The sequence below is a fragment of the Aquila chrysaetos genome, chromosome 19 (assembly GCF_900496995.4).
Source record: "Aquila chrysaetos chrysaetos chromosome 19, bAquChr1.4, whole genome shotgun sequence".
Classification (NCBI taxonomy): Eukaryota; Metazoa; Chordata; class Aves; order Accipitriformes; family Accipitridae; genus Aquila; species Aquila chrysaetos.
In genome coordinates this window covers 17109415-17134240 of record NC_044022.1, presented here as the reverse complement: position 1 = coordinate 17134240, position 24826 = coordinate 17109415, and the positions used below count along the sequence as shown (strand labels likewise).

Sequence of the window (24826 nt, the reverse complement as noted above, 5' to 3'; positions counted from 1 at the left end):
ATGGCTTTGTATTCTATTCTATTCAGGTTCTTATACCGTGCCCATCACCATGGTATCTGAGCCCAGGTGGGCCCAGATTTGTTTGAACCGGCCCTGAGAATGGTAGATTCTTATTTTTCTGTTTCAAAGTGAACAAGTGAGAGAGAAATGTACTTTGCAATTATAAACCGTAGAAATGATGGATAGCCCTTTTTGTATTAAGAATTCCAGCTCTAATGTAATTCCGTATCTGTTCAGTGAGGGTAAATAATTAAGATATGATAGAAAAGGAATATAATACACGTGACATAATCATTTCTTTATGTATGTCTTCATTTGACTGGGCAAGCTTATCTTGTATGCTAAAATAAAGAACAATTAAAAATCCTATTAAAACGACACGGAGGCAGCTGTACTTTAGAAATATGCATGCAGAGTTTTGTATTTTCACGTATAATACTGTGCTGGTAACGAGCTCCAAGTTACCAGTTTTTACTTTTCACTTTGTATCTGACAGTGTCTGTTATGGATCAAGGACAGAACTACAACAGAGGTGATTTTTTTCTGAGACGCTTTCTGCCTGTTGGACTGGGCTGGGGTGGGCGGGGCACTGATTTGATCTGTTTTTTTCTTGAACTGCTTCGCGTGTCTTCTTTTGTTTGAATTCTGTTGGGTTCAAATGCTGCATGAGAATGGTCAGCCACCTTCTTTATTTCAGGATCCAGTTTTTAGTCAATCAGATTATTTGCTTGCACACTTTCTTTCTTGAAACGAAGTCATTGGAGGTGGAAGGGGAGACTAGATGTGATACCATAAGCATGCTGACTTCATTTATAGATTTTTTCAAATAACGGTGAAAAACATTAATTCAGAGATTTTTGTCATTTTGATTTCTTGGACTCATAGTTTCTAACACAACCTAGTAGCATTCTAAAAGGCGAAATGCCCGAGAGCGGCCGTGTTTTGTTTCTTTGCCTGTTTGCATTAGCATCATAGTACAATTTTGTTCTCCTCCCCTGCCCCTCCGGTCAGAGCATGGCTGACCTGTGTCGATGGCCTGTGGCGCATGCTGCGATACGAACGTGCCGTGAGGACTCAGAGGCGAGTGCATGCAGGACGCTTTGTTCTCCTTAGCGGCCCCATTCCTAACGGAGCACTCTGGTTCTCTTTCCCGCTGCAGCGTATCATTGGGATACCTCTGACTGGATGCCAAGCGCTCGCTTGTCTGACATTGAGGAGGTGCCCAATTTTGAGACGGCAGATGGAGGCTCGGCTCATCACGGCAGTACCAGAGAGCTGGAAACAGATTACTACCTTGGTGGCTACGACATTGACAGCGACTACCCTCCCCCTCACGAAGAGGAGTTTTTAAGCCAGGACCAGTTACCGCCTCCTCTTCCAGAGGATTATCCGGACCAATATGAAACCCTCCCGCCCTCGCAGCCGGTCTCCATGGCAAGTACGCTCAGCCCCGATTGCAGGCGACGGCCGCACTTCCACCCTAGCCAGTACCTCCCTCCTCACCAGTTCCCCAATGAGACGGACACCACGGGGTCTCAGACTGGGAACGAATTTAGTACTTTTGCTGTTGGCCCAAGCCAGAACACAGAAAACGTTACTGCAGGTAAGATGCCCTTATCCTTGCACAACTCTCTAGATGCCTCCTCCTCTGACGTCTCAGCCAGCTGCGGCTTTGATGACTCCGAAGTAGCCATGAGTGACTATGAAAGCGTGGAGGAACTCAACCTAGAAAATGTTCACATTCCATTTGTGGAGACCCAGCATCAGACACAAGTGTAAAGGAAGCTCCTTCTTCTTCTTCTTCTTCCTCCTCTTCTTCTCTTTTTTTTTTTTTTTCTTTTTTTGTCATTTGGTCAAATTAATAGTATAAATATTGAGAAGAAATTTTGCTGAAGGTGTATCTATATATATTGGGCAAGGCAAAAATACAGTATAACCCATTATTAACTTGTTCAGAAATGATACTGTATGTGCAGACACGAAGAGACCAATTGTGCTAAGTATTATACATCACAAAATTGTTACAGACAATCTGGAGAGTATGTACCTTCTATTTATTACCAAGAGTAGAACTCAGCTTTTGAGGCAGGGGGAAACAATAATTGCTAAATAATTTCTTTCTCTTCCCCAAAGTTTGATTTTTCTTTTTTTTTTTTTTTTGTATTGTATTATTAAAAGTGTTACAGTGTTATGGTGTCCCCACAGTATTAAGGAACTGGTATGGATCATTCCAAGATGTACTGTTGCATGAAGTTTTATGTCAGTGAAAGAGTGAAAGCAATCGATCGCTGAGGCTGCTGTGTACAACACGTCAGATGGCTGAAAAAACAGCATTTACAAATTGACCTATCAAAAACAAGTGACCAGTCAATTGCCCATAAATATTTATCTATGCTTTTGTTTGTTACATAGCATTTCATTCTACTTTGTGTGCATATAGAGCAACATCTATACAGTGTATATTTACTCCAAATTGGCCTGCTTTGGTAGCCATTTTTTAAAACCTGATGTCAGGTGCGTGTGCATAACTTCACCTGTGAGGACTTCTAGAAATGTCAAAGTCTGGCTCAGCAGTGGCCCAGTTTTGCCCCAGCTGCACAGCCTCCCTTGACTTCTGTATGCAATGTGAACATGTATCTGGAAACTTTGGGAAAGCTAACTATCTACAAAGCGCTGCTGGTTTTTTTGAAATTCCTTGCTTGGGCAATCACCTCTCTAACAGCAGTCATCATGCTATGATTATTGCAGTAAAATTAGTTGCAATTAAGTTGCATATAACGCTGCTGTAACCTCAAATCGTTACCGTAATGTCATTTGGCAAATATCCATCCTTAGAGTTTACGGGATGAGTTCTCAGCTGCTGTAAACTGACTCAGTCGGTGGAACTGCACGGATGGGCTGCGGCCAAAGATCTGGCCTTAGATTTTCCGCTGGATATGTGATTTCATAGGATTTGAGGACTTCCAAAGGTTGTTGGCAGACTTCAGAATATTGTTGTGGGATGAGGAAAACCACAGCATCTGTATGCTTTTATGCTTCTCTCAGCCTGATTGGAGTAAATGGCCTTTCACACTGGCTTGGCCTGAGCAGCTAAGTGCAATATGGAAATATGGGATTTTCAGTCAATGTATTAAAGCAGAATATACATACCTGTTGCTCAGTGCTATGAAAATGTTTTTACCACTGCATTTTACAGCATCTGTATACCTTATAGAAGGAATGTGAGTCTGCAGTCTGCATTACTGCTGGGGTTTCATCCATTCCTTCCATGGCATAATTCAGTCATTCTGAAAAGCTATTGAGTACATAAATTGTTGTTATAGATGAACAGATTGGTTCACAGGTTTCCTCTCTTGCTTTCCATGTCCTGTCTTTTGGTCAAACATCTCAACTGGATAGTTTCAGCAGTTGTATTCCAGGGCATGTTCTTGACTGACTTGAGTTTCACCCAAAATTAAATTGTGGGCCATTACTTGACATGCAGGAAGTGTTTACTCAGAAATTGCCCCCAACACAAAGAAATTCTTCATAGAATGTAATTTAAATAATTGCAGCTTGTAACACTTTTAATAAAACAGGATTTCTAAAATTCTTGGCGTAGGTACAATATGTTGCTGCTTCCCTCCAATAGTTCATATAGCTGTAAAAGATTGGTGTAGATATTTTCTTTGGGATCGTGCAGCAATTCTTCACTAGAAAACAGCTCATTATACAGGTACATGAATAAATTGAGTGAACTTCTAGAAAGAATGTACTGCACATACAAGTATTATCAAGTACTTGTCTGCAAATAGTTCCTGTCCATCGAATTTATGAATGTCACTTTGTCTTCTCAAAGTAAACATGCTTCTGTAACAGTGATATATTCTGAATGTGCTCATGGTATGTTTCAATCCCTTTTCCCTGCTACTATCCCTGTGTTTTCAAGAAAAAACAATGGAAATTTGTATTGCGATTGCAAGGAACTGAGGGATTTGCTAATAAGCCATGAAATGGTTTGGCAAGCCTAGAGGCACAGATAGAGGATGACTTGCATTGTTCATGAAGTCTATGTTGCAGGAAAGCAGATGCAATTAGATTGATGTCTCTTCAAGAGTAGGAACATCTGAGTTTGAAAAACATAGCTGCAAATTTAGCTGCACTTTTAAAGTTGGTATGACTTTCTGAGATTGTAATGCTCTCTTAGCATTGGGCTGCAGTTTACATGAGGTTTGCTCCTACTCAGTTTTGGTGTGAGACATTTTCCTCCATTATGTAATTAGTTCTGTTCGAGCCCCCACCTAGTTATGAAGCGTACTTGTCATCTGTTTCCTGTAGTGAAAATTCTCGAATAAGCCTGAGACACCAAAACCAAAACTTTACTGGGACATATCAAAAGTGTCACGAGGGAGAATATGATGGGAGCCTAGCAGTTGCCATACAAAAAAAAAAAAAAAATCAATGTTTCTTACCAAGCTTGTTGCCTCAGTAATATCTTGTTGGTAGTGAGTTTTACTAGTAAAATATGCATAAATACAATGTATAGTACTTTTTCTGTTTTGATGTTGTTGCCATTTCATTTCACTGAACGCCTACTTATTAAAGTGCTGTTGGGAAGGTGCCAAGGATCACCCGTTCAACCTTCTCTGTCCCACTCATGATTTCTATACCTCAATATCTCCTCCCCTCCAAATCGAATAGGCCTAATCCATCTTCAAACAGATGCCCCTCTGTGAATATTGGTACTTCTGTGACCTTTATGTTTTGTTCTGGCTCTTTTTGATAATGATAAGACCCAAATGCAGATCTGAAGGTGAAATACCTCTTAGGGAGTAAGATTTTCATATTAACATCACTTTTGTTAATCCAAACCATTTTATTTTCTTTTTAATTACTGCTCTACGTGGACAAGCTATAATCTTCTAACCTGGAAGTTAACACCACATTCATAACCTAATGTAAGAATTAGTGTTCGTATTATTCCATCCAATAGATATTTCTTTTTCTGCCATATGATGATTTTTATATTGCTGCTGCTGTCATTGCCAGGTCCCTGGTTCTGTCAGAGCTTCCCCTCACATCTCTGCTAATCCTGTGTGTCTGTATTTCAATTCACGTTCCTGTAGATGGCTCCACTACACGGTATTTTCTTTTGGAATCATCTGTAGGAGAGGTTTCATAGACTTAATAAAGTACTTTTGAGTACCAGTGGATTATAACTCTTAGGATCAAGACAGTCTTTGCTTTTTGTAAAGAAACAACAAAAGAAATAAGCAACTTGTTAAAATGCAAATATATGCTTGTATCAGAAATCACTGACTTTACCAGGGGTGTATGATTCTGAGTAAAAGGGTGCTTGTTTTCTGCGTTTTGATCAGGTTGAGAATGTCATGCACATTGACAGCCTTTTTGATAACCCTGGCAATGGAAAGAGCCTTAAAGTGACTGACAACATAATTTATGCTGCCAATACCACATTAAGTGGCCTTGTGCAAAAGGAAAAATTAGGCTTATGTACCTTTCTTAAATATGTTAATTATTTTGCCTTTGTATTATAAACATCCTAAAAAAAAAAAAACAGGCAAAAAACCCCCACAAAACCATAGATACTGGATATGATTGCTGTCCTGAGCCAGTATCTAATAGCAGGGCAAAGGGCCAAAGGTGGCACCAAGGAGCTGCAGAATCACATCCCTCCAATGGGGCCAAATGGACAGCCCCACTAGAAGACCACTGTAAAGTTGCCTTCCTATAGGACCCAGCGTATCAAGGCAACCAGGAGGATGTTGCAATGCAGAGATTCATTACAGAGCTGTGATTTCCAGTCAATCAAGCTATTTTCCTAAGGCTCGGTGATGTCTTTGATCCTGAATTATTCCATGGGTTTCTTTAACCTACAGTTGCAGTAAAAGGCTGGAAGGAGTCAAAGGCTTCTCACTGCCACTGTTTTCCTGAAGTCAGAAATTTGTGTGCTCCATCTCTCAAGCGGGCTCTCCCTCTCTGCATGTTCCACAGACAAGTTAAATTTTGGTCCTCCGATTTTTTTTTCTCCCCTTCTCTAAATTCTCTAGTGTAGTCTGAAGTAGTGCTAGCCTTGATGTATTGGTACCCTCTCCAGTCAGAAACTCGGAGTGGGTGCAGCAAAGTGAGAAAATGCATGCCACTGAAGTGCTGATGAATGGGGGGACAGCAGCCTGTTGTCTCTGTGAGCCAGGCAGGTGGTAAACTTTGAGAATATGACATAAAAAATGTTGCTCTTGGCTCATTATAAATTCCGTTGTAAAGAGAAATGTGGGCTGGACAGGACAAATGGTTAAGAACACAGCTTTACTCCTCATTGAGCTTCTGCTTGAAAAAGCTAAACGGATGCTATAGTTTATCCTTATAGCCGATAATAATTGCAGTCATGGAAGAAAGGGTTGAAGGTGCTCTGATCCAGTTCTGCTAAGCTTCATTTGAAAAGAAGCATCCTTAATAATGGAGAAAACCAGCTATTTAAAACCAGTAGTGAAAGTACATCTATGCTTTGTTGGTATTTTTTGGAGCTATTCACGGAGTAATAATGGACTTTTCATAGGTTTCCAACGAGAGCGCTACATCTTCAGGTTCATTCTCTGATGGTTTACCATCATTTACCATGCAGTAATACTGTGCTTTTTGCCTGTTTGCATCTCTATTCCTCTCAATACACCAAACTGTGGTTTGAGCCTTAGAAATTTAGGCTATTGCCCATTATCCATGGCTTTTAGCCTGTGTTTCATAAACATGACATTTAACATCTCCATTATCAGAAGGGCCATTCAGTTAGTAAATTAGCTGCATCATCCAAGGGATGGGCGGATGGGGAGGAAATGAAATTAAATTCATTTCTTTATGTAATAATGAAAAGCAATAATTGCAAATATGTTGTATTACACAAAGGCCATAAGTAATCTTTACCAGTGTTAAGAGTGCACTTGAACTGTATTATGGAAAGAGATTGGAGCCCTCAGAACTGTAGCATTCTTCTGTCATAGGAATACCTGAATCGCTATTATTTAACAATGCAATGAGCCCATACTGCCGCTTTTCAGGAGGTGACAAAGATGTTTAGGAGTGAAAGCAGTTCTCTTTAAAGCACTGTATCAGAAAAGATTGTCTTGTAAATTTTACCTGTCGCAAACAGGCTGGTTTGTAAAAGATGTATGTTTTGGTGTTTAAAAAGAAGTTTATAAAATAATGTATATAATGGTTTCAAATTACCAGGCTTTTGTAGATATTTGATGCCAATCAGGTCGCTTTAATTTTTTTTGTTTGTTCGTTTGTTTGATATAATTCTAAAGAGTCATCAAAGTTGGTTTAAACTTTTAAGGTAACAGCAAAAAACAAAAAAGTTTTAGATTTGAAAACTTTTTAATCATTTCAAAATGTACTGTAACTTTCCTTTGGGTTCAGCTCTTTTTGTTTAACTTTTTTCTGTTTTTAAGAAGATGTTTTTTATTGACTTTTTTTAAATGAATGTGTTTTGCACAAAAAAATAGAGATATGATTTTTATGCCATTTCAAGTAGGTATTAAGAGATGTCATTTCTCCAATGACAACAAATTCAACCTTATGCAAAAGGGAAGGTTTATCACATTGAGTGGGTATAGTCCTTCATCCGAAAATTAATTGTTCCTTCATAATTGCTGTTGGCAGTATTGTCTTGTGTTCTTTTGCTATAAAAACAAAACAACAACAAAAAAAAAAGTGTACAGGTTTGTAACTGCCAAAATTTGCTAAAGTTGATGGTTAAAACAAGTTTTCCAAGTAAACAAAAAGAAAAGCCCAGCTGTGTTGACTATTTCTTGATTTTTCTCCTACTTTCAGAGGAGGGAACAAGATAAGACATATCAGTTCTGCAAGGAATGTAGTGTTTCATTGCCTCTCTGTGTACAGGATTGCAGAAAATGCTACTTTTTTGGACTCTTCAAATTCATTTCATTATTACATGGCAATTCCTCCATAGGCGCCCCTACTCACACTGCAGAGCTCTCTTGCCAAGAGTTGCTTAGCTGGTGTGTGTACTCTAAGGCAGTTACCTAATTAAATCCACATCCTCAAGTGATGCAAAAGGGATCACCACATCATGTAGCCATCTAGACAGTGAGCTCCATCGACTGGGACAATTTCAGGGGACAGTCCAGCTGTCCTGGATTAGCTCCTTAGCAGGGGTACAAGGGACAGGTGTGTAAAGCAGCAGCCTGCTCCGCAGTGCAGCAGGACAGATTTGCCTCCTGCCACGGGCATCTCTATCCTCCAGCATCGTGGCACTGGCAGCTGGGACAAATTCAAGCGGGAATTCTCAGGTGTGTAAGCACTGCCCCAGAAAAGAGCTGGCATTGTGCTAGGCATGATACTTGGTCTGCTCAGGGGGTTGCATTCAGGGACACCCCATTTACTTCTCCTTCATCACATATGTTCAACTCCACAGCCCAAGCTGCCCCAGCTGGGCTGGACTGAAGCATGGCTAGCCCAGCTGCAGTGTAGGAAGAAGGAGAGATGTTGCTTCCAGAGCTCTTTGAACGCCCTGCCGTGACACGGCCAGGAGCATGCTTCGTGCTGCTGGGGAGGAGGGGTGCTGCCTGCAGCACGGTACCCCATTAAAACACGTAGGACTCGGAGCAGCGTTTCAACCAAGCCTGCCAGCCAGTGCACAAATACCCTTTCTCAACATTCTTGAAACAGAATTTTAAGCTACGGAAAGGCAAAATATCAAGTCAACATTAGAAGTCTCTCTTCCCTCAAGAATACCTAAGTTTTTGTCCTAGAATAGATGAGTCCCTTACTTTAGCCAGTTTCCTATTTAATTTTCTGTTTCTATATTCCCTGCTTGTAGAGGAGCTCTTCTTCTTTTCCACCTTTCCCAATTTTGACACAATCTCAGGGAAATATTTGTGGCAGCAGAAGTAGCACGACAGTTCAGTGAGGCTCACTGTTACAGTGAGATGGAGCAGAGCATTTTACGAGGAAGACTAGTTTGGAGAACATTTAAGACTAAATGATGTAAAATTCTTGCCTCTGTTTAATGTCCAAAGCTAGACATAGGGAATGACATCAGTATTTCTTTTAGGATGGAAAAGATGAGAATCGAGATGGCAAACAGGTCAAAACATATGTAAGCGTCTTGTCAAAATGGAACCACCACCACTGGTTGTCCCCTTAACTTGGGCCAAAAATAAGCTATTTCTTCCTTCCAAGTGTTATAGTGACAGGTTGTGTAAACTTGCAGCATATCCAGTCCAACAGGGTGGAAACCGCCTCCTCCCCATTAACACTGCAGTGCTGCCAGTGCATAAAGTCAAAGAGCAGCAGAAGCCGTTGTGGTCTAAAACTAAGGAGGTAACATCGAATGAGAGAAAATGAAAAGGAGCAGACACTAAAGTGAGAGCTCTAGTGATTTCAGTGGATCTGGAGTTTTTCACACAGAAGCTTTTCCTATATTTCTACAGAAACATCTGTAATGCAAAACAACAGGAAAATCAGTGTTAGGTGGCTGGCTGTGACATTTCCAGCCTTTAAGAAAAACCTGGAGGGCTCCTACAATATCCTAGGGATCAGTCAGCTGGATGTGAAAAGAAGGAGACAGTCCTTCCTATCTGCAAACTTACTGAGCATCTCCATTTTCAGATCAAAGACAGACATTTCCCTGCTGATAACACCTTCCCTGCTTCCACTTTTCATCCTGCCTGCCCCCACTCTTATTGTGCAATGGGGTAAAAAGTCAGTGCAATGACTGTGACCTTCTCTCAAGTTCAAAGAAAGCAATTTAGAAACCCCCTACCTCTTCTCAGCCAGCAGTCATACGCCGCAAGGAAGAAAGCCATTTCCAGAAGGCATATCAGCCTGCTGAAGGAAAGGCTCCTGGCGGCGGAGAGAAATATGCATGGTTTCATAGGAGAGGAGGTGAGGAAAATGTAACAGCAGGTGAATGTCAACTTCTTTCTCTCTTAGTTTAACTCATACAGATTAAGTTCTCCCCAGCAATAATAAGGGTCTTTCTATACATATATTTAGCTCATATTCCCCACTTGAACTTGCTTTTTGAGGCTTCCAGAGACTACTTAAATTTCTTCCTTCCAACACATGAAATCCTCATGCCCCTGGTTCTGGGGTGGAGGAAAGGTCATCTAGTAGGGCTCCTTGTAGGACTCAATAAGCCAGACACATAAAGATGTGGTGACCAGCCCTGGCAGGAAAAACCACTGCGAGGTATGGCCAGGGACGATCAAATGGAAGCCAGTTAAGGGAGTCTTAATTCACAGACCTGTGAATTGTTAAGTCCGCTGCCAGTTTGATATGACTTTTAGCTTCCAGCGTCTGTGGAATAACTTTCTACAGCACACCTAGCCTGAGCTCCCACTAAAGCCAACGGACAGCCACAGGCATCTCCCGCGGGAGATGTACGTTACAAGCTAGGGGTAAATCCACCAAGCTCTGTGGACACAGCTACTCTGAAGCTATTGCTTGATGAAGAAAGAAGGTACAAAGAACCAGCTGCACAGAAGCTAATTCCAGCTGTCCCACTTGGCTAGTTCTTGGCTTGCTCAGACACATGAATTGCTCTCAAGGGAAAAATGCTGCTGTAAACTGGCCAAGCAGAGAAAGCAGCTGCCTGCTGCAACCTACTGAGCAGTTATGTGGGAGTGTTTGCAAGGTCATTTATATGGCAAATAAAAAAGAGAAACTGTGAAGAGAAACTATTTTTTTCAAGTCACTAAGGGATTTATTTTATTTAAAATAACATAGAAAATTGAATGCATTAATTACTGTTAACAATGTTATAAGGTGATCATATCTTTACAAAACAACGTGTGAGGATTTAAGCAGCACAAGTAATTCAGCCTTAATACACATAAAAGGTGATGTGCTCATTTTAAGTCCATTACATCACTCCTGTTGTCTTTGGTAACTTCACGGATTCTCCCTGAGGATGGGATGTTTGTAACCCAGCAGTTGGGGCATTACCACTGCCTAAATAGAAGCAGGAAGGATTTCTCCTGGAAACTGTTTGTTAGGGAAACTTAAATATGCTACTTAAAGTTAGGTGTGAATTGACAGGTTGTAAGGAGACCAAGTTTCTGTCATTCTCCATCCCACTTAGAGCAAAGCAGGGTTAACAGTTCCTGTGCACCTTGTGGTCAAAGATTAACACAAATGGAGTACTGGGGCTGCTGCCTGCAGGGCTTCCAGTGCAAAACTGTGTGCCTTGTGTTTCCTTCCCAGCAAAGACCGAAATATAGTCATGGGGCAGGATTCCTGTCATCTACCTTCAGATATCTACAGTGGCAGTGCCTCCTTTTGAGCCAGTCATCTTTGGCTTCTTTATATTCAGTAAAGGGATCTAGGATGCAAAGTCATCCAACCTGTTAATATCTGCTTTAGAAGGACACCAGCTGAAGAGATCATTTGTCTTCAGTGACCGTTAGGGATTCCAGATTATAATCTCAGCCATGAACTTCTATTTGGTGCCTATGGATTCCACTTCCAGTGCATAATTTGCTATCAGGAATTGTTGTTTCATGTAATTGTTTTAAGTATATTTACTCCTACAAGAGCGAGAGATTAGCAAACTGGAGAGAGGTCAGAAGAGAGCCATTAAGAGGGTCAGGGGCTGGAATATATGACATATGGGAGGAATTTAAGGGACCCAACTTACTTTGTTCTGTAATTCTATCTATTTCTGTGCTTTCTGTCCTAAGAAATAAAATGTTTTCTATTCTACTAAAATTCCTCCATTGCCATGTATAAATATTATTTGCCTTTCATGAATTACTGTAAACATAAATCTTATTTAGTAGGTCCTTAGGAAAATTACCTTGTATTATCTCTGCTTACTGTTCAGTTTTCATAGTACTAATTAATGCAAACCTCAAACCCATGTTACTCTATGAAAAAAAGGTTACTCCTAAAGCAAGAAGACAATGATCTGATTAAGGCCTGTTTTCCATTTTGAAGGTTTGCCAACAGATGCTGTCTTACTAGCTGCTGTTGAATGCATCCACACATAGCCAGAAGTAACCAGCAATACTCAAACCGTACATCAGCGGAGCTGGTGAGTGAGGCAGGGAGACCTGCTCAGCACTCAGGGTTAGTCAGGTTGACCAGAAACCCGCTTTTTCCTCCCTCCCTCTCTTAAAAACCTGGAAGTGTTTAGGAATGTTGCTTTCTCCACTGGCCTACAGTTGTGAAGCAAGTAGTATGAGTTCCTGGACAGACATTCACTACATAAATCTCATGTTTCCAGAGCAGGAAAAGAGCTGGATTTCCTCCACCTGTGAGTAAAGGGTCTACACAAACCTAAACTAGTGTAACTGCAAGAAGTGGGATGCTTATGTACTCACAGAGCTGATGCTACTATTCCGATAAGAAGCAGTGGAGATCTTGGATCAAGAGGTCTAAGTCAGCATACTAGATCCTAAGCTGTGAAGAGTCTAGGTCAAGGAACAGAAAGTCTGGAGGCAGCCAAGAAAGCGTACCTTTTTTACATGAAAATCTACTGGCCATACTCTTGTAATTTCCATAATCATCTCCTATTAGCTAAAATGGGCAAATTCTGGTACGACAAAAGGATGTGAGCTTACCCTGCCCCCCCAGGGATGCAGGATTTCTTCAGAACACGGCAGAGCCAGAGGTACCAGGAGGACAGCAGTGCTGCAAGACTGCAGGAAAATACAACACTGTAATACTGCTAAGTGCCAGGCTTTGTCTGTGCTATATAGCCCTCTCATTTTGGAAAATGGCATCATTTTTTCCTAGGCCAGAGGTAAGCTAGTTTAATTCTTTTGATTATTACTATTAAGTGATAATTTGGGGCCATTTAATGAAAAAGTGACTTGTAAGTAATAGCAAACTGAAATAAGTTCACGAGAACATAATCATTCGCCTTTAAAAGCACCTGAAACCCTGGTCAGCTGGAGTGTTGGATACTGCAGTTTGGTCACCCTCTTCAAAGAAAGGTTCACCACTGCACTTGAGCCTCTGTCCCCCGTCAGGTTACTCCCTTGGGCTGTTAGGTGTGGGGGCAGCGCTCCCCAAATGAGAGTCCAGAGAACATGGAGACCTGCACTGCTCCAGCTGGTGATACTAAAGAGATTGTCATATTCAAAGCAGTCTCTGCTTAAGGAATTTAATTTAATTTAATTCATTGCTAGCTAACAACAACTTTTGATTATTGATTTGGGTAACAAGGTAAAAAAGAAGAGAAAAACCTAACCAATTAAAAGTAAGCTAGGGGACCATCTCTTTCACAAGTTGCAGTCCCTCAGGGGTGTCCCTGCCCTCATGTGGGTGGCCCGTGGCCACAGGTCCTCAGGGGTGTCCGTACCCCAGCATGGGTCACTCACAGCTGCAGTCCCCTCAGAGGTACCTCCTCTGGCATGGAGCACTTCTTTCCAAGAGCCTCTCCAGCCATATCCCCAAGAACATCTCCTTCCACGTGTTTCCTCACGTGTCTCTTCCCACGTGTTTTAACCCCTGCAGCTGACATTTTTCCTTAAATATGTTTGAGCATGAGGCTTTGGCACCTGATTAGTTGTTTGCATCATCTTCAGAGCTGAATGGAACCAGCTGCGACCAGCACAGCGCAGCCCCTGACCTCCTTCCACACAGACCACCCCTGAACCTCCGTGCCACCGAAACCCTGCAATTTATGCCCAACACAATGCCCTCATTTCATTGCCTACTCTCTTGCTCCCCTCCATGCAGACACTGTCTTAGCCACAGTGCCAATCCTTAGCAGCTCCTCTTGCCCCTTCCCCTGAGATCCTTGTAATTTCTTCTATTTACCATGATAAGAAAGCTTCTCATTATCATCTGCAACAATTGCCATATATTGTCTTAAATGCGTGGTTAAGAGACAGGCCAGGCTAGCACTGAGTCATCTGCCACGTCTTGCCACAGCTTTTACTACCCTAAAAAGTGCTGTGCTGCTTCTGAGCAAAGTTTCTGAGACCTCACCAGTCTGGCGAGTAACCTGGCACCTCTGGTACCAACAGCTCTTTCCTTCAGGCTGAGCTTAGCAAAACCCTGCCTGAGCTTCTGTGGTTAGTTCCGTTAGGTTGTGCTGGGCTCTGATAACCCCAAGGCATACTGTCCCTTTTCTGCCTGGTAAATCCTTAAAGGAAATTAGGGGGTTTTTTGTCCTTTGCCACCACTGTAAGTATCTCTTCCTTGAAAACTACAGCCTCAATAACTGCCTAGGTTTACTCCAACCAAAAGATGTTGTATCAAACTATTATTAGCCTTACTGTTGAGAAGATACTAGAATGAAATGGCAGAATACATAGTCCTTTGTAGACTATAGACCTGTGCAGTGTTACTGAGTCCAATTATCATTACACTGTATGTTTCAACATAGAGGAAGAAAAGTAAATGCCCTTTGACTATTTTGTCCTTAAGGGTTGGGTGGTTCAATCTCTGTCTAAAGTAATTGACTATTGACTAGATCACCACCAACTATAATCGGAGTTTAGACACCTGGCTGTCCCACAGACACCTACACTTAAATATGATTATGGTGGGATTCAGTTACTTACATATAGTGCCCCAGTGTCATTTCAGATGACGGTTATCCCACCTAGTCAACTAATGGCAAGTAATGTGTGCAAAGCTGGAGCTCAACATGATTGAGGTCTCAACTAAAAGCCATGGAAACGCAGATATGCCCAGCATTTAGGGCTGAATGAGACTGCAGAGGCTGAATGACACTGCAGAGGCTGACATAATTGTGTGAAAAAAATACTAGCACTATAAGAAAAAAGAAAGTTACAGAAGTTCTTCTTAAATAGCTTAAACGTCACACTGGTAAAGGAAAAAACTGTGAGTCATCATCCAGGAGACACATTTCCAGAAGGGCATAGAAAGGCTCTCTTTTGGCCCAATCATCTCATTCATAAAAATGATCTGGAAATGTATAAAAGTCTTTGCTTGTATAAATAATAGATGGTAAAATGACACAGAACCATTGTGTGAATGGTAAATAATTATGGAAGCTGGTTGATGATACAGAGCAGGATGGAGCATAGAGCAAACCAGGACCATTTGAGAAGGATGATTTTTTTTTTCAATGCACAAAGTAATTTATCTCAGACAAGTGAACATAGATCTCTTCTACGAGATGGAGGAATTGTGAGTTGGTATTGTATGTCAGTAAACTGAACTCAGAAATAGTAGATAATCCTTTGAATAAGCGCTTTAAGTGTGATGGTAGGAGCTTGATCTATGGCTGAGAAGCAATCTTTGCCTGCATAAGACTGGAAATACCAAATGGGAGTAGGTAGATGATATTTCCAGCTTTACTAAGATTCATTCAAGTCCTCACAGTTCAAAAAGGGATGTTGAGAAGTTGCAAAGCATTCAGAAAAGCTGCAAGACTGACCTGAGAGTTGGGATCCAAACTTTACAGTGAAAAAATACAATTTGGGGCTATTTATTTAGTAATCAAAAGATCATTAAAAATTACTAGAGAAAACAAAATTTTGTCTATTTCAGACTAGATCTGTAGTAAGGCAGGGAATTAGCCTTTAGAAATTACTTGCTTAGAGCTTGGATTGACCATCACTGGACATTTTTAGATCACTCTGATCTTAAATCTGTCTGTTCTTAAAGAAGTCTCCATCTATCTCTCTAAGAGATAAGCTGTGGTTCAGGTAAAAGTTACACAACTGACAGTACACCCACGAAAGTTGTTTGGTCTGTGGTAAACAGAAAGCCGGACAATGTCGTCAAAATTGATCCCTTCTATTATTAAAAAATTATTCATTCACATAGAGAGGAAATGAAGAGTCTGTGAGATACAAAATTCCCTTTGGTGCCAAGCAGACCCTGTCTGGAGAAACCCCCCAGACTGTGTCTGCCTTGCGAGCACCGCTGCAGCACTCCTGCCCTGCTCGGCCACGGCGTGCAGCTGGGCGCGAGAGCTGCGACACTGCCGGACTTTGCCAGTAACCGTTGAAGGAGAGGGGGATGATTTACAAGCACGACTTCATCACTTGCAATGTTTTTTTCTTATTTCACCATTCTCTTTTTTTCTTTCTTAAATTGTATTTTTAATCCAGGGACGTTTCATTATATTGACTGCAATATTGAAAGCATAAGACTTCAACAATATGACGCCAAAACACTTTCTGAGGGCATTTAGCATTTGTAAAGGAATTACTCATCATGCACTCTGTAGGAAGAAAGACATTCTCCTCCAAATTGCCAAGGGAGGTGTTTTTTCTTTTTCTTTTTTTTCCTCTCTCTTGTTTGCTCTGGTTTCTTGAGCCAGAGATGTTTTTGACATTAGATCACTGTTTTGACGTGGTTTCTTCACAGGAGACTAATTTTAGAGGGCAATGGAGTTTATCATGTGAAGGAGAATTACTCATTGCTTACAGGAACAAAGCAAAAGAGAAAAACTTTGAATTGTCAAAAGCACTCACTAGAAGCTCTGAGTCCAAATGTTTTAGATAACAAAAAGGGTTCTGGCATGTTCCCATACACAGTTAGATGAGGAAGGATGATGGCTACACTCTTGGCAGCACAGAAGACAACAATGTAGGGGCTTTCAGCTAGGTCCTCAAATTAGAATATGTGTCAGAGTGATATGACAGCAACATCTTGAGATTTGTTATAGGGAAAACTGTTGCGTCGGGTGTGCCTGCTGCATCCCACAGAACTATTGCGCTAACCACTGTGTAAGCGCTCACAGACACTGCCACAGTCTAATGGGCCTCAACAGCAGAAGCCAGTTACTGAATTTTGCATAGGGCTGAATCAAGTTAGGTACATATGTTTCACTGAATTTCAGGGTTATGGCCTCTTGAAAAACTCAGTGTCAATATGGGTTCTCAGGATTTGGAAGAAGATCAGCTACCCATTTAACATGTCTGTGTTGATAAGCACTTGAAGGCTTCAGATAAACAATGCAGTTACCCGTCCTGGTTCCATGATGGTCCTGAGAAACTTAACAAAATCCAAGCTGTGTATTTTAAGTTAGGACTTTATAATTGACTGTAACCATGTCAGAATGCCTTAACAAGTTACCATATCTCACCTAACCTTTTAACTATCTTCCAGCACGTTGTCAACACCCCTTTCCAATTGTGAAGTAATGCACAATATTTTAAAACTCTTATGAAAGTGTAGTCAAGTACCTAGTATGTGATAGGCAACGCTGAAATAATATACATTGACTTACTCATCTCAAACTTATCCAGTCCAAACAAAGTCTCCCATGAAATGCTGTTCTGTTGGTTAGCTGCCTCAGTGGCAATCACAAGCATCCTTCTCCCTGGTGATTTAGGCCCCTTTTGAATTCTCCCCCATGTCACAGAATCATATCAAAGGCCGAAGATGGAGAAACTGTACTCCTACACCTTCATTCCCTATTTGCCAGGAAAGGTGTAAATCATTGAACTGTCATATTTTCCTGCCCTCCTACTTGAAGCACTGAGCAACCGGACAGGCAAACAGCAATCGTCCACCAGCCAGAGAAGCAGCAAGGCAGAAGTTGTCAGTTCTGTCCAGCACTAAGACATCTCCATGCTTACTTGGGCCCTTTTGTTGTTGCTGTCTCAATATTCTTGTTTCTTTTTTCCTGAAAGGCTGGAACTTGCATCAGTCCCTACTTGAATTGTTGTCCTCTTCCTAACCTTTGCTTTCCTGTCTGGATGAAGAAGCAGAAGAATATATAAACAAAGATGTAGGATGAGATGAAGGGAAAGAATAGCCATGGGAAACCACACTGAGGCTGTGTTTGAAAAGGCAGCTTTAAGTAAAATAAGGTTCAAGAAGGAAACACTAGTCAAGTTGAAGGAGCTGTTTTCCCTGCAGTATTTTGGCTGGTTGGAGATTCTGGCCATGACCTGGGTGAGTCACAGCAGTGGGGGCTGCTATGCACGAACCAGGGTAGCGATGCTGGCATTGATGTGGGCCCAACGCACAAACGCAAGGCGGCTCCCCAGCCAGCTCCCCGTATATGTCCTTTCCTTCACATCCTGCTGCCTGGTTCCCTCCCACATGCCCTCCATCTGTGCAGCTATCCCCCTAAAAAACCACCACCACCTATTGCTGTGTCGTTTCTGTTGCTCACAGCAAGGGGGTTCTTCTTGTCTTCAGACTGGGCTCATGGTGTCAATTACAGCACGGCTTTCTGTCAGGGCAGGATCCGAGGACACCTGCTTTTGTCCTGCAAACCGTTTTCAAAGCTAAGCTACTTTGATCGCCTAGGCAGAGAGGAGCAAATTGCCCGGGAGCCGCTGCTCTGGACGTGATAAGACGGTGCTGTCAGGAGCCAGCGTGCCTGTGGTGGCTGTGATAAGCGGAGGCATTCCTCCTCCCTGTGCTCTTTCTGCCTGAGGAGATGGCGTGGTTTGTTAATCCAGGCGTCCACGTTGCATCACTTCCTAAAGCACAGGATGGCAATGCCTCTGCTCTGCGAACGTAGCGTAAGCAAAAGCTGGATAACCCTGCAGTGAGGATGATTATGAAACTGCCGCTAGACATACAGGCTCTTTTCATCTTTTGCCCTCTCCCAATTCCTGACTGTAACACAAAAACTTTACTCCTCAAAGAAGTTAGTTTAGGTTTTTTAACTTTCTCTGAGAGCAGATTAGAGTGGCTAAAACACTCTCCTGTGCCCATAGAAACTACCCTGAACCGAAGTGCAAAGTGAGCAATAAATGAGCAGCATTTGAAAACATAACTTCTGAATCAGGTTAGAATGTAATTGAATATCACATTGGAGAAAAGAAGCGTGGTAGAAATGTTTGTGCATGGCCACAACAGAAATGCAGGAAACTGGCTGTCAGACCAACATGGACTTCATAGCCGTATTGGTAGTGATTTCCTGAAAACCTATGAACATTTTGACCACTTGGACTTTGGATTTTCACTCAGTTAAAATGAACAATTTGTGAGGTCTCGTATTACTGATCATTTTCCTCATTTCCCTTTTTGGATTTCCAGAGTTTTACAATGAAAAACATACCAATATTGGGGGGGGGGGGGGGAGAGTGTATATATATGTGAAACAGCAAATATAATGTAATCTTTATTGGAAGGAGGAATTTCTGACAAGTAGCCAATACTGCTGAGAGGAATAGAAACTCTGATGACAGATGCTGATCACAGCAAAAACTTCATTTATTATCTTGACATGTCAGCTTGGTGCTCTTAACATCTTTAATCATTGTCAAGCAAGAACAAGAATCCAAAATCACTGAACAGCTGCTTGGTTCTGTTTTTCTTGGTATGGAAAGGAAATCTTTGCTTTTACTCTAACTCCCTGGATAAATACTTTCTTTCATGGGTTTTATTTCATTCTAATCCTCCTGGTGTATATGTGAAAGCAATTGTGTGTATAAATACAGAAAGCAGCTGTAGCCATATTGGATAATAGTCCTGTAATTACTTCTCTGATTTAAAGCCTAATAGTTTATTCCACAACTGTTGTGGTGCGTTTTTATTAATATTGCAATAATTTTGCTGCCCTTTTGCTAAGTTATGAACCATTGTCTCCCAAAATAAATGGAGTACTTACAGTATAAGGGATAATTAGAATTTAGCTCAGTATGGAAATACTTAACTCTCAGTGAACCAAACCAATCTATTTACAACAGGAATTTAGGAACTGGGTTATGCTAAAAGCCTGTGGCTAGGCTGGGGACAGATTCCAGTGCTGACAAATGTATTACTATTCACCATGCTACCCTCAAAAAAACCCACAAGTTTTGAGTTTTTTCATTCCACTTGCAAAAAAAATAACCTATTGTTTTAAAATTAAATATGCTAGGTGAAAAAAAAAAAAAGTCTGAATCCATTTAGGGACCGTATTGCCTGGGGTTTTGCCTGTGTGTGTAAGACTGTAGAAAAGGCCATAATAGCTCAGGTAAAAGGTCCATCTGGACTCAGAAGCTGTGTGAGGACTTGGAACACCTGTGGAAACCCCAGTGCATGGATGCCTGCTCCACTTCTGAAGTGCACACAAGGCTAATACACAGCGATCTCTGGCCGCTGTAGCCAGACCATAGGTATCTCCAGAAAGACATAACCTGTGTCCAGCATCTGCAAAAGAGCAATAATTCTTGAGGGCAGGGAGGTGCGGTGTGGGGGAGAAAAGAAACCCTCAGTGGCAATAAACTGGTGCCCAGGGAAGGGCAACAACAGGATGAGCATGTATGACACTTCCCAATAGTAGTCTTGGCCTTCAACTATGTTCATCTCAGGAGATGTCCTTAGCTGGCTGTGGTTTGTGCATTTGGTAACCCTCAATAGGGTTATAGCTGTTTCCCTGTATTATCTTTACAGAGGCAACACTGGTGTACGAATACTGGTGTCACTTTGTGTTGTCTCTGATGCATGTGGTCATTCCCTTTATCCTTCTGGGTTAAATTCTTCCATCACAGAAACATTCGAGCACTGAAAATTTGGAAGGCCTTAGCTTTTGCTTCTTGGCATAATATAAACAAAGTACTAAGAGGAACATGGATTAAAACTGAAGTTCCTTCGTGCCGCTTTATTGAAAGCCTGCAAACTGAATCATAGGGTAAAACTACTCATTTAATTGGGGCTTTAAAACAACTTAGGTTTCTTGAAGTGATTTCTCATGGCCGCAGGTCAAAAAGTGAAATTTTACTTCCTGTAAAGGTAAACACATTTACGGATAGGCCAGGATTGTCTGATTGTGAATTGATATCTTAATTTCCTAGAATTTTCCCAAGGGTTCTAACAGTTACACATTTGCTGCACTTCTAACTAATAAGCTTAGTGCTTTAGTTTATAACAATACCTGGGGAATGGAAGGCAGCAACTGTGATGCCAAATTTTATGGATAGCTCCAGGTAACTACAGACCAGGAAGACTGACCACTGCACTAAGCAAATAACTGGAAACAATGACGGAGAATAGAATTAGAGGAGAGTTAGCACTGATTTGTTTGATAGAAGTAATCTCTCACAAATCTACTTCAGTTCTTTGGAGAAGTCAATGAGTGTGCCTACGGTCTTTAAAAAGCTTTCAATATGGTCCTGCAAAAAAAAAAAAAAAAAAAAAAAATCACCAAAGAAATTAAGCTGATGTGCAAAACCAGAGATCCCTCTGGGCAAAAAGCTGATTGAAACATCAGAAATAAAAGTTGAGAAGAGCTCATGTGTTTTAATATCTCAGAGGGTTACAAAAATAATTTCAGAAGGATCTGTACTAGAGTATGGGAAGTTCAACATATTCATAAATTAGTCACAAAAATGATGCACCAAAGTGTGCAAATAATATAAAATTATTCAGATAGTCAAAATTAAAGCTGACTGCAAACAGTTGCAGAAGATTATCACAATTCTGGGTAACTGCATGATAAAATGTCAGATGAAATTTTATGTTGATAAATGCCAGGTACTGCACATTACAAAAAATAGCTCTAACTATTTGTATAGTGGGTTCTAGTGATGTATTTTTATTCAGAAAAGAAATCTAGGAGTCACTGTGAACAGTCATTGTGAAAATGAGGTTTCCTCTGAAAACATCAACTTAGTGCTTAGTTGTTCAGAAACAATTCTTATTAGGAATTATTAGGAAAGCAATTGAAAATACAGGTAAAAATATGCTTCTGTCTAAATCTGTAAAGCACCCTTATCTTCAATTCTGTGTGTTTTTCTGGTCTTCCATCTCACATAGGACATAGCTGAACTGCAAGAAAGTGCAGAAAAGGACAGCAATAGACAGCAATAGAGGTATTCTACCATACAGGAAGATAATGTATATTAAGATATTTCATCTTAGAAAGAAATAGCACAATGTTTTATGATAAAGACCTATAAACACTTGAAACATTGAACATTTGTACAGAGAACATGCCTAGGAAACAATCATTCACTGCTCTTTCTAATGCAGAATTAGAGGCACCCAATGAAATTATTAAGCAATGATTTTGAAACAAATTGAATGCAGTAATTTTTTTACATATAGTTAACTTGTGAAACTTTTTGCTTAAATAGTTATGGAGTCCAAAACATAAATGGAGCTTATAATAGGAACGGAATCATATTAATTTTAAAAAGCAAATGTTTCATAGATCCCTTGATGGCTATTAAAAGAAATTGTTTGAATGAAAACTGGTTCGGATATTTCCTAGAAGACTTCCCCAGCCCTCTCCAGTAGTAAGGACCACTACGTACTGGGAGTTATCCTATTTCTTATATTCTTTCTCTAAGCATCTTGTACTAGTCACCGTCATAGACAGAACATGTGGGTTGTTAGTGTCATCCTGTGTTCTTACATTCATAATTTAATACGTTATGGAACAAAAACCCCAGTGCTCCCTTATAATGTGAGTTGGCAGTATGAACTTAATTTGTATCAATTTCTCTTCAAGAAGTACCTGCTTTTTGGTTTAGCTAAGTGATCTGACTTCAGGTAGCCTTCTGTCAGATGACATTTGTCTTGCACATCAGTTACATTACCACAGCTGAAATCACAACTCTATTTTTTTAACCATGCTTTTTGAATTTGTAGCAGATATGCTCAGCGTTCAACTAAGTGTTTCAAGATTTTGAATAACTGTCTTGCTGATCAGGTCTGATCTGAATTTTAGCCACTGTAAAACTGACTGTATTGACGTTCATTTACATTAATTTCCACTGCTGACTTCATCTGCCATCAAGTTCTTAGGAAAGGTTCATCCGAAGTTCAGACGTTCTGTACAGTTCCTGGGTTCGACTGACCTGGGTGACATGCTCCCAGAATAAATTATAGGTTTCACTGATTAGACGGATTCAAGTGCAGCTGTCAGAGCTGCCAGAGCTGCTGAAACATCAGATCATTAAGAAGTTTTGATATAAGCTGTATGCTTAGTACTTTTCAGTACTATGTTCAGTATGAAAAAGGAATCATTTTTCACTGAAGTTGATTTTCCACCCATGCACTACTCATTAGGATTCTCCACTGCCCAGGACAGCTGAGAATATGCCTTTTTACAAAATCTATTTCCACAGTTTCACCCTCTTCAGTTTTCTGTACGCTGTATCTTACTGGCATGGCATGGGTCTATGATGCCTTCTGTGAAGCACAGAGGTGGTTCCCTCAGTCTGTGGAAAACCACATTTTCCTGTCATACATTTAAATAAAATAGTAATTTTCTCTGTACAAACAGGTTGAAATAACATTAGCTAGGTTACAAACGTAGTGTCTGTCACGTAAGTGTCTGTCAGTCTCTCATCTCCAAGTTGCCAGTTTCCTAAACTGGGTCTGTAATCAAAATCTCTAAAAAATTGCTCAAGATGGTTTAATATTAGATGACCAGTTTCAAGTACATAAATAGCAAGTCATTAGGAGTGGGATTCATCTCATCTAAATTACCTCCAATTTAAATACCTGTTACATGGCTGCAACCATTTTGGTTGAGGACAAAAAAGCTGTGAAGCATCAGGAGAGTGTCCCTGGCAACAGATTTAGATATTCAACAGCTTTTTTTTTTTTACTCCAATTTTAACAAATAAAACTCAATTTATTGATCACCACGTCACCTACTTCATGATCCCAGGTGCAACATGTCCCAGCTAGTCCTGTCTTTGACAGTGAACATGTGCCCAATCAACATGATTCGTCATCTGCTTGGCGGGGAACAGATGGTCTCACATACAATAGATTGGATGGAAAAGGTATGGCACAAATGTGGCTTTCTGTTCCTGAGGCTCAAGGCTCAACAGCGTCTACAGTCCTGAAGAGTGTCATTGATGATGATCTGCTATCCCTGGACAGCACAAGACAACTAACTCCATGGTTCCTTATCCTATGCAGTAGATTGGGTGGAAAACGTTGCATATAATGATATTTGTATATAGTAAGTCACAAAGCAGGATCCTTATCTTGAACATGGCCTGGATGTGCTATCTATATCTACATGCACACATATACATATAAATATGCATGTACATCTGGATTTAGAATAGCATACACCTTTAGAGAACAGTCTCCCTAAAATCAAGTGCAAATAAACCACTGCCAAAAAAAAAAAAACCAACCCCAAGCTTAGTGGCTTGGTTTACTATTAGATATCCTGAGCAGGTGAGCTGTACACTCCCAACAGCTATTTGTGTGGCTAGAAAAATGTGTGTGCATATTGTTCTCAGGTTCTTTCTGAAGCTTGCTCTGAGGCATGGTGTGGTTACAAAGGCTTTCAACCCATGCTGAGAGCTGAGAAAATCAGACTTATAGTGAGGCATCCTAAACACAGGCAGCCAAAATTATTGTTTCTTTTAAAAACTGAAACCAGCATAATAGCTGCTTAAAACATAGTAAGGAACTTTAAAGATTTTTGATTATGGATGAAAAACTTCTCTGCATTGATAGCTAAATATGTGTAAAAAGGCCTTTCTCTATTAACACCCACAGTAAAGGAATGGGGGAAATTGCACTTGCTTGTTAGCATTCCAGTCTGGAGGTGATGACTAAGAAATATTCATAATTCATAGCTGTGACATCAAACCAGTGAATATTGTGGTTCTAGCCTTTACACTGAGTGGCAATCTCAATTTTTGAGAACAGGTTATATTTTTGCATGGAGTAGGAGCTTCATGCTTCGTAGGCAGCAAATGCTGCCTGAAACAAGCACCATGAACTGTTGACAACCAGATCTCAGGTGATGGTATCAAAAGTACACAGTGAAACACCTATAGATGACTACGTGTTTCATAAATTTTGAGACTAAAGGGAATGTTGCTAATGCTAGCAAAATTATTTTTTGCCTAGTATGACTTTAATTCCCTCAGAAATTACTGTTTACTCAACGCTCATCATTATTAATTACACCCTGCTTTTGTGCTTATCAGTATGACCTTTGGACATGAAGTAT

The 24826-nt window shown here is 40.7% G+C and overlaps 1 protein-coding gene across 10 annotated transcripts in view; it reads left to right on the top strand.

Annotated features, from left to right (window-relative positions):
* The window catches only part of FAT3 (FAT atypical cadherin 3), a 422077-nt gene extending 414291 nt beyond the window's left edge, over positions 1-7786 (top strand). For 5 of the 10 annotated variants that reach the window (XM_030042467.2, XM_030042466.2, XM_030042462.2 and 2 more), the window contains 2 exons: positions 497-532; positions 1160-7786. In XM_030042467.2, coding sequence (XP_029898327.1) covers positions 497-532; positions 1160-1779 — 656 coding nt within the window. In that variant the 3' untranslated portion in view covers positions 1780-7786. Of the gene's footprint in view, positions 1-26; positions 466-496; positions 533-1159 lie in introns of those variants that run through there. The other 5 variants (XM_030042469.2, XM_030042468.2, XM_030042470.2 and 2 more) reach the window with 3 other exon arrangements.
* The last annotated feature ends 17040 nt before the right edge of the window (positions 7787-24826 follow it).